General features: G+C 36.5%; 1 protein-coding gene across 1 annotated transcript in view; it reads right to left on the reverse strand.

Moving 5' to 3' along the window:
- Window positions 1-12,395, reverse strand: part of LOC121314753 (E3 ubiquitin-protein ligase znrf2-like) — a 58,815-nt gene extending 46,420 nt beyond the window's left edge. The window contains exon 1 of the mRNA XM_041248392.1: window positions 10,621-12,395. Coding sequence (XP_041104326.1) covers window positions 10,621-11,053 — 433 coding nt within the window. The 5' untranslated portion in view covers window positions 11,054-12,395. The remainder of the gene's footprint in view (window positions 1-10,620) is intronic.
- Between the last annotated feature and the right edge of the window lie 863 nt (window positions 12,396-13,258).

Consider the following 13,258-nt stretch of genomic DNA (forward strand, 5'->3'; position numbering starts at 1 on the left):
GCTCCTGTCACCAATTTTGAAAAAACGATTCATGGAATTCAACAAGTACTTCCCAGAAATGTCACAACGAGGGTAGCCAAAAAAGTAAATTAAACCCAAAACTTCATGCATTATCTACAAGTTTAATTTAAGTATTATTTGAAGCTAAAGTTATAATGTGTAGATCCTAAAACACACACATACACACAAATAAACTAAAGAGAGCAAGTACAATATCAACAATTGTATCAGTATTTCCTGACAATGGGTGTATTTGTATTGATGGCGATTTAGAAATATAAAATTGCTGTGGTGCATTTTAACACATTTAGAACTTTCAACATTAGTTGGTATACAAAAAAAGATCTAAAACAAGTATCCAAAATAAATAGCACAACTGAACTAAATACAATACCTTCATGAAAGCAATGCTAGTTTGAGTTAGTGAACTGCAGGATAGCAGGTACAACATTGTCAGTCAGTTGACTGCAATTTCAGAATAACCAAAGCAAGTGCAGGGGAATGTTGTCAAGCATTATTTCCTGACTTCCATTCAAAGCCTAGTCAAATCACCTGGATACTTTCCACTGACTGATCAGCCACATGTGTTTTGTTTCTTTACTATAGCTCTCTTTGAAAGCTTGGCTTGCAGGCACAACAAATCTTAAACGCAACAACTTAATATGGCCCATGTCAGGATGACATTGAGCTACTCTGATGGCAGGCTGCCACATTTAAGGACTTTTTTGTGGTATGCCACTTCATGTTGTTTTTAGCATGCCTCTAAACCCACTTTTTACAGTGCTCGGAATTCCCTGTGCCCTAATCAGCAGCACTTCAGCACTTCCTACTAAGCTGGTATGTTTCACAAAACAAAACAGTTTGTCTGGTTTCTTGGGAATCACATACGGTTATGTTACATTGTATATATATCTGGTTTATGCACATTCATTGATATAGAGCTTTTGAGTGTGCAGAACATCAGATATGATTATTACCTGTTAATTACTGTACTGAAAACAGTCTGTAGTTTCACCTGTAGGTTTCAGAGCTTTCAGCAGAAATGACTGATGGCTTAATCAGGCAAAACAGGCCTTGGAAAATATAATTAACGTCAATAATTTTTATATTGCCTAAAAAAAAAAAAAAAAAAAAAAAAAAATATTGAATCTCAAAAAAAATAACAAAATACAGTACAGTCCATCATATTTAAAACGACATTTCATTGGAAAGATTACAAAAGAAAATGAGTAAACATATTGCATGAGTGTCACGTATAGAACACAATTAACAGACAAACTGCACAAAATAAATGTTAAAATCTACTGGGTATCACTCAATCTCATTTTAAGAATTAATCAGTCAGAATTCTTTCAAAATTAAAATAAACAGCCCAGAAGATTAAATATGAACATAACTTGTTTTTACTAGTTTTGTTTATTTTTACATTTTAGAAAAGAGGAAAACATAGCTGGCCCATTTGATAAAAATACATATATCTATAAACAATAAAAATGTAAAAATAATATAATAATTAGCAAAAACTATCATTTGTACAGGATGTCTATACTCGTTGGGGTTCCTCAGCAGCAATGACAGAGAGATTTCTTGAGAAGCAGGAAGCATTGTTTGCTAAAGACAGCAAGCTCTGGAGTTTAATGTCATCTGTAAAATATCTACTGACACTAGAAGACCTTGAAGCTGTGCTCATGCCTTTTGAAAGGTGTACTGACATCTTTAGTGTCCTCCCTCCAACGTGTGTTGTCGTGTCTTGATGTTTTTACACAGAATAATATGAGCAGCAGATCTTCACGTGATCTCAGCAGGAGATCTTTACATGATCTGAACGGAAGAGGTAATACCCTACGAAAGACAGAGAATAAGGATTGAACACCAAAGTGGTTATCATGCACAGGCACAGACTTTGAGTGAACTAACCTACAAAATGCTTGTCCCATGGACAAGTGCAAGGCTGATCACTGGCTGTTTGCAACACAAAATAAAAACAAATATATACATTACGGACAGTAGATATAAACTGTAATATGCTAAAGGATATCTAGCGCTTACAGTTTGTTTCTAAAGAACAGCTCTGCAAATCACATAGTGTGCAGAGCTCAAGGTGACAGGCACTTAACTTGGGATGCACCAACTACTTTTTGGGACCGACTCTGAGATTCCAGATCAACAAATGGCAGACACTGACTACGATATAGATTTTGTTCCCCCTATTATTAATAATACAATTGTAAACCATCACTTGAAATTGTAATTTGACATTTTTTTATTTAAATTGAACACATCGCAGTGTATGGATTTTGATAGATTATACTGTACATTCTGCCAGAAGTGAATTTAGCAAAGCACTGGTAAATAAATAACATGTGGCATATTTACTTAACTTAAAAATGCATAATATACATTCACTGATTGGGTGGAATTAATAAATAGTGGTATCAGAGGTTGCGCTACATTAAAACCTGCATTGAAATTTTGCATTTATGTTTGACATTTCAAACACGAAATATTGATGTTTTTCATGAAAAACATCAATAAAATTAAATAAAAGTAAAGAGAAGCATTAGATTTTTTAACATTTTTATTTTAAAATAAAATCTATTATTATACAGCATTAACATGGATAAATAAGACTGCACTTCCTGCCACAAACCGGCACACCCACAACACTGTGCAGAGTGTGCTTGATTGTCGAGCGTGGATTGGAGACAAAAACTCTGACTCTGATCTCCATGTTGATATCAGTATAACATCACAGAACTGAGACTGAGCTTTCAAGGGCAGATGATAATAATAATAATAATAATAATAATAATAATAATAATAACAATAATAATAATAACAGTGAAATGCCAATTACAGATTATGGTATTTTAGTAATAAATCGCTGTCGATTTGGTTCATCCCTAGTTTCAAATGTGGTTATGTGCTGCACACAAAAAATGGAACAAAGCTTGTACTGTAAATATTTGTATTCATGTCGATTGACTCAAATGTCAGGAAAGCCAAATACATGTAAAACATGTGGAACTATTTATCACACAATGATGAAATATCGTAAAACTCCCACTGATGTACAGCTCTGGCCAAAAGTTTTGCATCACCCTATAGCAATAGTATTCAATTACATTCACTGGAGGGTCAGACTAGACAACGTCTTAATCTCGGGGGAGGGACTGCACAGCGTTTTGCACAGGCATCCATAAAATACATTCAAATCATTGTCTGTGTCAGAAGTGGACCAGGCAAGTTCAACACAGGCAAGCTGTCACTGCGGCTCTTTTTCCTGGTCCGCGCCCTCGTGGGATGGGGGAATGCGGAATAAAAAGAGAAATTCATAATATTGGTCCTTTTTGTATATCTTATTTTCTTTTGATGCTGTCGACGTGAAAATAGCAAGATTTCATGATCACCATATTGTTTTAAAAACAGGTATAACTTAGATGAAAAAATACTTTGAAAATGTCACCAATAATAAACTGAAGTTAGCTGTAGCTACAAGTGAAAACTATCTGATCCTTTCTCCATACCACCGGATGGCGACTTTGCCTCTTAAAATAAAAAGTATAATCGTGATTCTCCAGGTAACAAAACCAATGGTGTTTAGCCCAGTAAGTCAATGAAGGCAGGGTCCTTAAAGGACAGATACAAGTTACAGGAGAGGAATCATTATTTGCAGAAGTTAAATAATAGGAAACTGTAAGAAAAATATTCACCCTTAGGTTATGGTGTAGAAAGGGAATGAATGTACATACCGAGTGTGTGACTAAACTAAAGTTTATTGACAGGGTAGTTTACATACAGAGTGAGCTGTAAACAAGGAAGGAGAAGGGTTATTAACAGTTAAAGTGCAATGATCATTTGTCCCTGTATTATGGCGTGTTGCCAATAAATATTGCTTATTAGGGGACATAAATGCACTGTAGATAGCGACGACCTTTCAACCATGCATATCTGCAACTAGCATTTGTAATGAAGGACAGCTGACACTGATAGGCCAGATAGAAGGCTCTCACAGGTCAGACTTGGCCCAAGGGCCACCAACAGAAGAACACTGCCCTATAGAATTAACTAATTTTGCTTGTAAACTTGAATGAAACCTGACGAATAATGTTACATTAACATATTGAGTTACATACCACTTTGTAGTTTTCCGTATACTTAATGAAAAACTGACAAAAAACCTGACATTTTGTGATATAATTTTGTAGTTTTTGATTACATTTTAAATAAAAGATCCAAATTATGTTCACACATATATAATAAAAATATCTTTATTTATTTATTTTTTAAATGATGTCTCAATCCTTAAATTCTGGGTGATGCAAAACTTTTGGCCATAGCTGTACAGTCGCCTATACTACTGTGCTCTGCTGAAACTGCAATTTGATTGGCAAGATATAACAGGTATTTTGTTATGTACATTGCAGAAGTTGTGTTCGCTAGACCCCAGCATCTCCATGATCTTTAGCTACTGTACCACAACATAGATGCCGGCACACACCAATACAGGAAGCATCAGCTTTCAATATACAAGACGTTGTTAAAATACATTTATGAAACACCGAGTATGCTAGAAGCACTTGTCTCTCCAAATTTTTTAGTGTCCTGGGTAAACAGGCAAGCATTAAAAATAAAAAAATACATGAACCCTATACTGTATATTAACTTATATAAATGTACATGATTATCATCTAATCACACATTTAAAAAAAAAAAAAAAACTTGACTTCTAACCCTGCCACTGTGCAAATGGGGGCAGATCCTTACAAATGAAAAAAAAAAAAGTGCCTCCCGGGAAACAATAATATCAAGTTTGGGCAAGAAGGCATTAAAATCTACTTCTTTCCCCCACCTAATATGCAAATCTATTCATTGCATACCAACTTCCGAGTTATGATATATCATCATAGCGGGAGTGAAACTGAAGTGTATGGGAGAAAACTTTACAGAAGTCTGTCGGGGTCTTGGTCCGAAACTGACTCCTCTGACTCCTAATGAGAAATAACAAACACCATAAACTGCTTTCACTTGCTGTCCTGTTCCTGTAAGTTTCAGGAACAGACACCTTGCCAATGTGCTGCTGCCGAGTACCCAGCCTTAGTAGCAGGAGTAATGAAAGTGTTGCTATGTTTCCCAACAACAGATACTTGTGAAACATCATTTTCTGCTATAGCAGCTACGAAGACAAAGTTTAGGTATTTTCTTGCTATATTTTCCAAATGGATCAGATTCAAATCCAGCCATTTATAACAATATTGTTATTACCTCCCTGTGAATCTTAAACTAAATGTCAACACCTGTCTGTGCTCGACAACTTCAGCGATACATTTTCTGAGTCTACAGCTACCGGCAAAAAAATTTGCATCACCTAGAATTTTAGGATTGTGACATAATAAAAAAATAAAAAATAAAAACTATATGAGCGTAATTTAGATCTAATATTTAACATCATGCAATCCACGAAACTACAAAATGATATCACAAAAGTTTACTGGAAGCCATAAAAGTAGTACAGTATTTCCTGTTAGATTTTGAAATGCCACATGTTTTCAGTTTTTCCTTAAGTAAATGGAAAACTACCAAGCAGTATAAAAAATTCAATATGTTAACTAAGTTAATCAGCAGGTTTTATTTGACTTTACGAAGCAAAAGTATTTAATTCTATAGGGTGATACAAAATGTTTGCAAAAGACAGTACATGCCAAATATGTGAGATAGGTTTTTATGTTCATGTGTTGGCATGTAGCCTTCACATGGGTATTATGTGCACTGGTAAAATACGTATACATCCCCAACATAGTGTACAGAACTAACTGAACTGGTTTGCATGCAGATACAGTGAAACTTTTTTTTTTTTTTTTTTTTTTTTTATCAGATACATGTAATACAAGAGTGGCCATTAATATATTAACCCTAACACTTATTACCATTGCACTTTGCCCTATATTAGACACCAATAAACTTCTTGATTGGATAACATTAAATGTCCTTACAATCCTATTATACACAAACTGTGTAATGCTACTGATATTCTGTCAACAATCAAACATTTCTCTTTTTATACGCATTTTGAAAGTGTAGTGGGACATGCTCCTTGTAGGTGGTGAGTAAAAAGAAGACAGATGATGATAAATCACAAAGTGAAACAACAGAGCAGTGAAATGCAGTACTTGTGCTTTAATGCAGAAAGGACAGTAAAGCAAATTATTTGACGACTAGGTCTGTCTCTATCAATAAACTTGACAAACACAGACCATCAAAGAAAACTCTTAAATTGTAATAAACAATGTAATTACATTACAAATGTAATTGCTTCTACATGAACACAATAATCTATTTATTAAGTGTAAGGATACCTGTCTCTGTATTGATTTGTTGCATTTATTTTCACAGAGTGGTGGTGCTTTAAATCATATTCCCCTTGTCTCTAACAATGAAAAACAGTAACTTAATCTGACTACATAAGTGTTCCTACAGCTGCAGGCAGTAGTATGATACTTCATTCTCCCACATGTCCCACAATTACCTCTTTCAGCCAAACTCTTCTGAACAGCTATTGCAGTGCAGTAGTGAAAAAACCTTGAAATGTGTCACTGTTCTCCTGTTGGTTTCTTATCCAGTACACGCCTCCCTGCTACGTGACGTCATAGTTCCTCACGTCTGCTTCCCTACTGAGTAATACAGGCAAATCGGCTCTTTTAGCGAATCGGGTTTCAGTGCTGTTGTTTTTCTGTTTTGTAGGCGGGGAGGATGGACCGGTGCAGTGTGTATAGAGCAAGTCAGGGCCACAGCGGTTTGAATCCCGGTCACCTGCTTAGTAGCAGCAAATCAGAAGTGATGTCCGTTTTTTCTGGGGACAGACATCTTTGGCAGTTAAAGGTTGCACTGATGGAAGACCTGGTATGTAGCAAATGAATAACAGAAAGTATGAACGTTATATTCATTTTGGATTTATGGAATTTAGTGATGGACAACTGCATTGCTCAGTATGCTTACAGATTTTACCAAATGAAGCAATGAAACCTGCAAAAGTGAAACACCTCACAGCAAAGCACCTGGAGTATAAAGATAAATCCACAGATTTCTTTCAACGAAAGAAAGAAGAATATAGTCAGCAGAAAACTCAAATGACAAGCATACCAACACGGGCAATTGATGAGGAATAATTCAAATTACTGGATAATTTCACGAAATGTGAACCACACAAGTGGGAGAAGTGTGTTGCTGTTTGCACAGATGATGCTGTCGCTATGACGAGTAACAGGAGTAGTGCTGCAGCAAGAAAAAGAGCCACGAACCTACAGGTAATCATAACACATTGTATGTTGCATCAGCAGGCCCTTGAATCAAAGAAAATGGAACCCGAATTACACACTGTGCTAAATGCAGATGTGACAGTTGTGAATTTCATTAAGTTCAGGCCTTTGAATTCACGCCTATTTGCAAAGCTGTGCTTTATAAATGGATGCAGGTCATGTAAAACGATTGCTTCATATAGAAGTATGCTGATTATCTCATGGCAGAGTCCTGGAAAGAGTTTTTGAGCTGTTGAACAAACAGCCGCAGGTTTCTCTTTCTGTGCACAATCCTACATTAGCCAAAGACTTTTCTGACCTGTTATGGATAACGAGGCTTGCATACAGTACCTTGCAGACATGTTTTACCTGTTAAATGTGCTGAACCTATCCACATTTAGGAAGAAAATAGAGATTTGGAAAACTAGACTAAGCAATGGGAATCTCTGACATGCTCCCGCTACTGACAGAATTTCTGGATGCAAACATCATGACAGCTGAGTGCGTGAAAGAAATGATCACTGCTCTTCTTTCCATGCTGGCAGAGTACTTCAGTGTTTACTTTGAAAATATCAACACGGATGAGTAGAATTGGGTTCGGGATCCATTTTCTACTTTTGCAAAGTCATCTTGTGGCTTGAGTGTAAAAGCAGGAGCTGGCAGAAACTGTCCTGTGATCATTTTCTGCTTTGGCAGTTCTGAAGACAAAGCTTAGCTCCTGACTGGAAGTGGAGAATGATTTCCAACCACCACACAAAGGACAGACAGACTCTGCAGTGAGAAGCGGGCACTGATATCTGTACCCTGCCCCCCCACATCAAGTCTCCTGCAGTTTTTACAGAGAACTCAAATTAAAGCCATCCTACATTTTCCAAATGGATCAGATTAAAATCCAGCCATCTATAACAAGATTGTTATTACCTCCCTGTGAATCTTAAACTAAATGTCAACATCTGTCTGTACTCTGCAATTTCAGAGATACATTTTCTGTGTCTAGCTACCGGCAAAACTTTTGCACCAATTTTAGGATTGTGACATAATGATAATTAAAAAAAAAAAAAAAAAAAAAAAAAAAACTATGAGCATAATTTATATCTTATATTTAACATCATGTAATCAAAAAAACTACAAAATGATATCACAAAAGTTTACTGGAAGCCATAAAAGTAGTACAGTATTCCTGTTAGACTTTGAAATGTCACATGTTTTCAGTTTTTCCCAAAGTAAATGGAAAAGTACAAAACAGTATAAAATTCAATATGTTAACATAACGTTAATCAGCAGGTTTTATCTGTCTTTACGAAGCAAAAGTAGTTCATTCTATTGGGGGATACAAAACGTTTGGCCATAGCTGTACATGCCAAATATGTGAGATGGGTTTTTATGTTCATGTGTTGGCATGTAGCCTACACATGTGTACTGTGTGCACTGTTAAAATGTGTATACATCCCCATAGATTTAAAGCAAACTTGGAATATTCTATCTATCTATCTATATATATATATATATATATATATAATATATATATATATATATATACAGTATGTCATAACAGACAAATAAAAAAAAAAAAAAAACACTTTAAAAAAACGAGAAACTACTTTTCAAAAAATGGAAATTACAATTACTATTCCTGAACTACTAAGCGCTTCAGTCACTTCAGAACTGCTACCTAACTTCACAGGGAAATTATAATAATAATAATAATCACTGCGCTAGAAAAGTAAACAGTACAGGTGTTGTGCCAATAGTGACATAGGAAGAACAGTGTCATTTGTAGTCAGAACACATGCGCATTCGTGCGAATTCATCTGCGCATGCCTACAATATTTTACTCCCTGTGCCTCCCACCTTTCATTTTGAATCAGTACTTTACATTTTTTAACTGAGGGTAAATAACCCAATACCTGTTGCACAAATCAACAAAAAAGTTTAAGAAGATATGCCGACAGGTTTTCTTTGGAAGGTAGCAAAGTACAGTATTGAAACGTTCTTACACAACCTAGTCTGCAGATTAGCCGGCGAATTTCTTTTAACAGTGTGACACCTTAATGAAAAGTTACCATGATTCAGAAATAGAGAACTGGTCATATTTATTAGAATAGTCACATTCCGTATATGATCTGCGCATAAACGTACAGTAATGAGTGTTTCACCGTCTACTGGGCTGTCGGTTGTAGCAGGTATCAATGGAAAAGTTAACAATTCAGTTATAATATAAACAAAATAAAAGCAGTTATTGAAAATTACTTGGTGTACAAAAATAATAATAAAAAAAATCCTGAAAAAACAGCTTTATAAAACGGAAGCGATACTGAATAGACATCGTCGATTGGGAAACCCTTTTAATTAAGAAGAGAAAGGTACCGTCCACACAACCATCGAATGCAGTTCTGCTAATTTCTCCTATTAATAATTATTAAGATCATTGAAATAACATGAACATTAAGTTATTAGACTAATTGAATGCAAGAGTTGTCATTATATATATATATATATATAATATATATATATATATATATAATATATATATAATAAAAATAAACAAAAAAAGCTAGCTGATGAAGGTCATAGTCCGAAACGTTCTGATAACTGATTTTCAAATAATTATTCACATTTTTATGTACCTATATTATCTTTTTCATCTTTATTTCTATTATTTTGGTACACAGCAAATGTATATGTATGTGTATATACACACACACAAAGAACACAATTAAAATATGATGGTTGTACAATCTGTTGCACGTTGTTACTTCAATGAGACACAATTGTGCTGGCGACACTATTTGGCACCAAGAGTGCCAAATGCTGTCATTGCTAAATAGTGTCACCATTGAATGCAGACAGTATTCTGCTATGATAAAGCAAACACTATTTAGCAGAACAATATTCTTTGATATCCAAAAACAAAAAAACACAACACAACTAAAATATCAAATTAATATGATGGTTGTGCAATCCATTGCACATCTTAGTCGTAATATTCAATGAGACACAATTGTGCTGACGACACTATTTGGCAGGGGACCGTATTTCGCACTCACAGTGCCAAATACTGCCAGGTGACACTATTTGGCATAACACCGGTATTTGACACAGAAGGGTGGTAAAGTTGTTACTGCGACAGCTAGAGTGGAATTATCTGTAGCGTTCAGCCTACTACAAATAACACATCCCTTAGAAAATACGTCAGGTGTAAACTTGGGGATGAGCGAAGGTAGTTACAAAAGGGGCAATGACAACATATGGAAAATAAACAACAGTGTATAGCTATAAATATATGCAATTAAAAAAAAAAAGCAAAACGACTTCTTAATCTTACCTCCAAACATATGAGGTGAGAGGTGTGCAGGAAGCGAGCCTATCAAGAGCCTGGGCGCCCCGTGACCCCCGCTTGACCTGTCCCGTTCGCCAGTATTGTCTTCTGGGGTGCCGTTACCGGACTCCTGGGAACTGTAAGTACCACTGCTGTTGGGGATATTGAGCCCGGCCTGGTTCAGCGCCTGGGCTCGGGTGCCTGACCCACCTCCACCGCCCCCCATGGACCGGGTCCTTTGGCCAAGATGATGAGCAGCCGCGGCAGTGGCTCCCGAGGCCCCATGCGTGGACGGCCCGTAATGACCGTACCTCATCGCCAGTGCTGCAGTTCGACTGGCATCAGTGCTGCTAGAAGTGCTGGAAGGCAGGTCCGACCCCGAATAAGCCCTTGTTCGGCCGTTGGCAGACGGGCTACCGGTACTTTGTTTGGCACCCATTTAGTATATCCAGAGATTTGCTATTAATTAAGTTAGTAACGATAAGCACAACAAGTAAAAGTGTATTTCTGCGTTACAAATAAGAGTAACAAAAACCCATATCGTGCGAAAAATTAAAAAGAAAAAAGACGGCTGTTTTTAAAACCCCATGTTTGCGCAGAAATAAGAACAAAAAACAAACAAAACAAAAAAAAAAACACCAACAAGTGTAGACAAAAAATAAAACGAAAACAAAATAGCGTGCTAAAAAGGGCACCGAAGTGTTCAAAACGCAGACTGGCGGTGTTCCGCCACTTCTGGCTGCTGTACTCCAAATCCTAAAGCTGCCCTCGCCTCAGTTGCTTGTTCTGGCTTAATTTGATTTGGCTTTTGTTTTCTTAGTAGCGTCTTCTCCGCCATACCGCTTCTTTGTTGTGAAAGTGGAGAGACATCGCTCACACTTCCTTCTTTTGCTACTACTGTACTGACACAGAAACTGTCATTGAGGAAGAATTTTATTTATTTTTATTTTTTAATTATAAGTGTATAAGTCAAGGGGGGCGGACTGAAAAAAAGCACAAAATTGACGAGAAAAAAGCAAGACAATCTCCTGTCTAATTACCGAGTGTGTGCTAGTCAGCGACTGCCCGCCCCTTTGTGCGTCACTTGACGTCAGCCCGAACAATGCACCAGGCAGCAGCAGCAACAACAACAACAATAATACGGACAGGGGCAAGTGAGCAGGGCACCGCGGGACAGGACACCTTAGCAGAGGGGCAACACGGTGACAGTGCAGCGATTGCAACTGTGTCACACCTGCCTGAGTAGGATACAGGCTGACTTTGCACTGCACACTGCTGTGACGAATAGTAGTCGCACACCTGGGGTGTGTGAGTCTCTCTCTGCCCGCCGATTTGGAGCCGCTTTCGGGAGATTAGGTGAAATTCATCAGCAATCCTCTACTAAAATTCATTTTTACGTTGATAATAGTAGAAGTCAAACAATTTAAATAACAAAAAAAGAAAAAAGAAAAAAGTTAAAGTGGGGGGGGGTTTGGTTTTGTTTTTTTAAAGTAACCTTTGTTAGCTATCCATAATGTGATGTGCTAGTCACGTTAAAATGTAAAATCGCCAGCAGTTCAGGGAATAAAATAAAATGTTTCTGTTGGTTGCTCCATTTTAGCAAATACCAATATTTTCTTCTGCAAGAAATGAACAACTGCGAAACCCCGGGGAGGTTGATATTTAGAAACACGGCTGAAGTCATTAGACCCCACAAACATCAGCTTTATATGATTTTCTAGTTGATTGTTTTCTATACTTACCTTCCTATAGCCATCCTACTTTATGAGAAAAGAGCGATCTGGTAATAGAGTAACCACACCCTGTAGTTGCAGAAGCAGGTACTACACAATGCAGTTGTAATTGCAGTAAAATAAATAAAAATAGGGTTAATAATAATAATAATAATAATAATAATAATAATAATAATAATAATATAATAATAGTGTAGCCTATTGTCTGCTATAGAAAGCCTCACAGGATGACACGTTCATTACATACACTACACAAGCACAAGGAAAGAGAAATTGTAATTTATCCTATTAATACACTAATTACATGAATACTACTAGTTGCTTAAAAAGTTGTCCGTACCGCAATTCCTCTTTGCATTGTATGTCTACCCATGTGGCTAAAAGTAGAAAAATATTTTTAACTGCGGTTTTTGCCAAAACACATAGTACACTATTCATGTAGTCTGTGGTCACCTGTGGGCTAGAATATAGTCACCATTCCTAGTATTGGACAAAGCTGATTTAGTGCTATGAAGTAGCTGCAAGGCTCTTAATACATGATCTTGAGATTGTTGCTCATGGAAACGCCTGTAAAAAATATAAAATAAAATTAGGACAATTTCTGGGCCATATCTCATGGCCCTCAGGAATCTGACTACCTGCTAAATTGGAAAGCAGGCAATTTATTTCAGCCAATATACCTCACTGCTGTTCTGAAATTAGATTTCTTAAAGTACCATATAAACACTGCTTGTGAAGGACACAATGGAAATATAATGGATGAGTGTAGTAGTGATCCCACCCATAACCTAAAACACACATAAATAAAAGTTAATTCTATTTCTTTATTATGTTTGGGTCCCCAAACTTCTCTTTAGATTGCAGGGTGAGTCATGCATGCATAGTTTGAACCTGCTTTTGCCAAGTTGCTG

Source organism: Polyodon spathula, chromosome 4, assembly GCF_017654505.1.
Source record: "Polyodon spathula isolate WHYD16114869_AA chromosome 4, ASM1765450v1, whole genome shotgun sequence".
Taxonomy (NCBI): Eukaryota; Metazoa; Chordata; class Actinopteri; order Acipenseriformes; family Polyodontidae; genus Polyodon; species Polyodon spathula.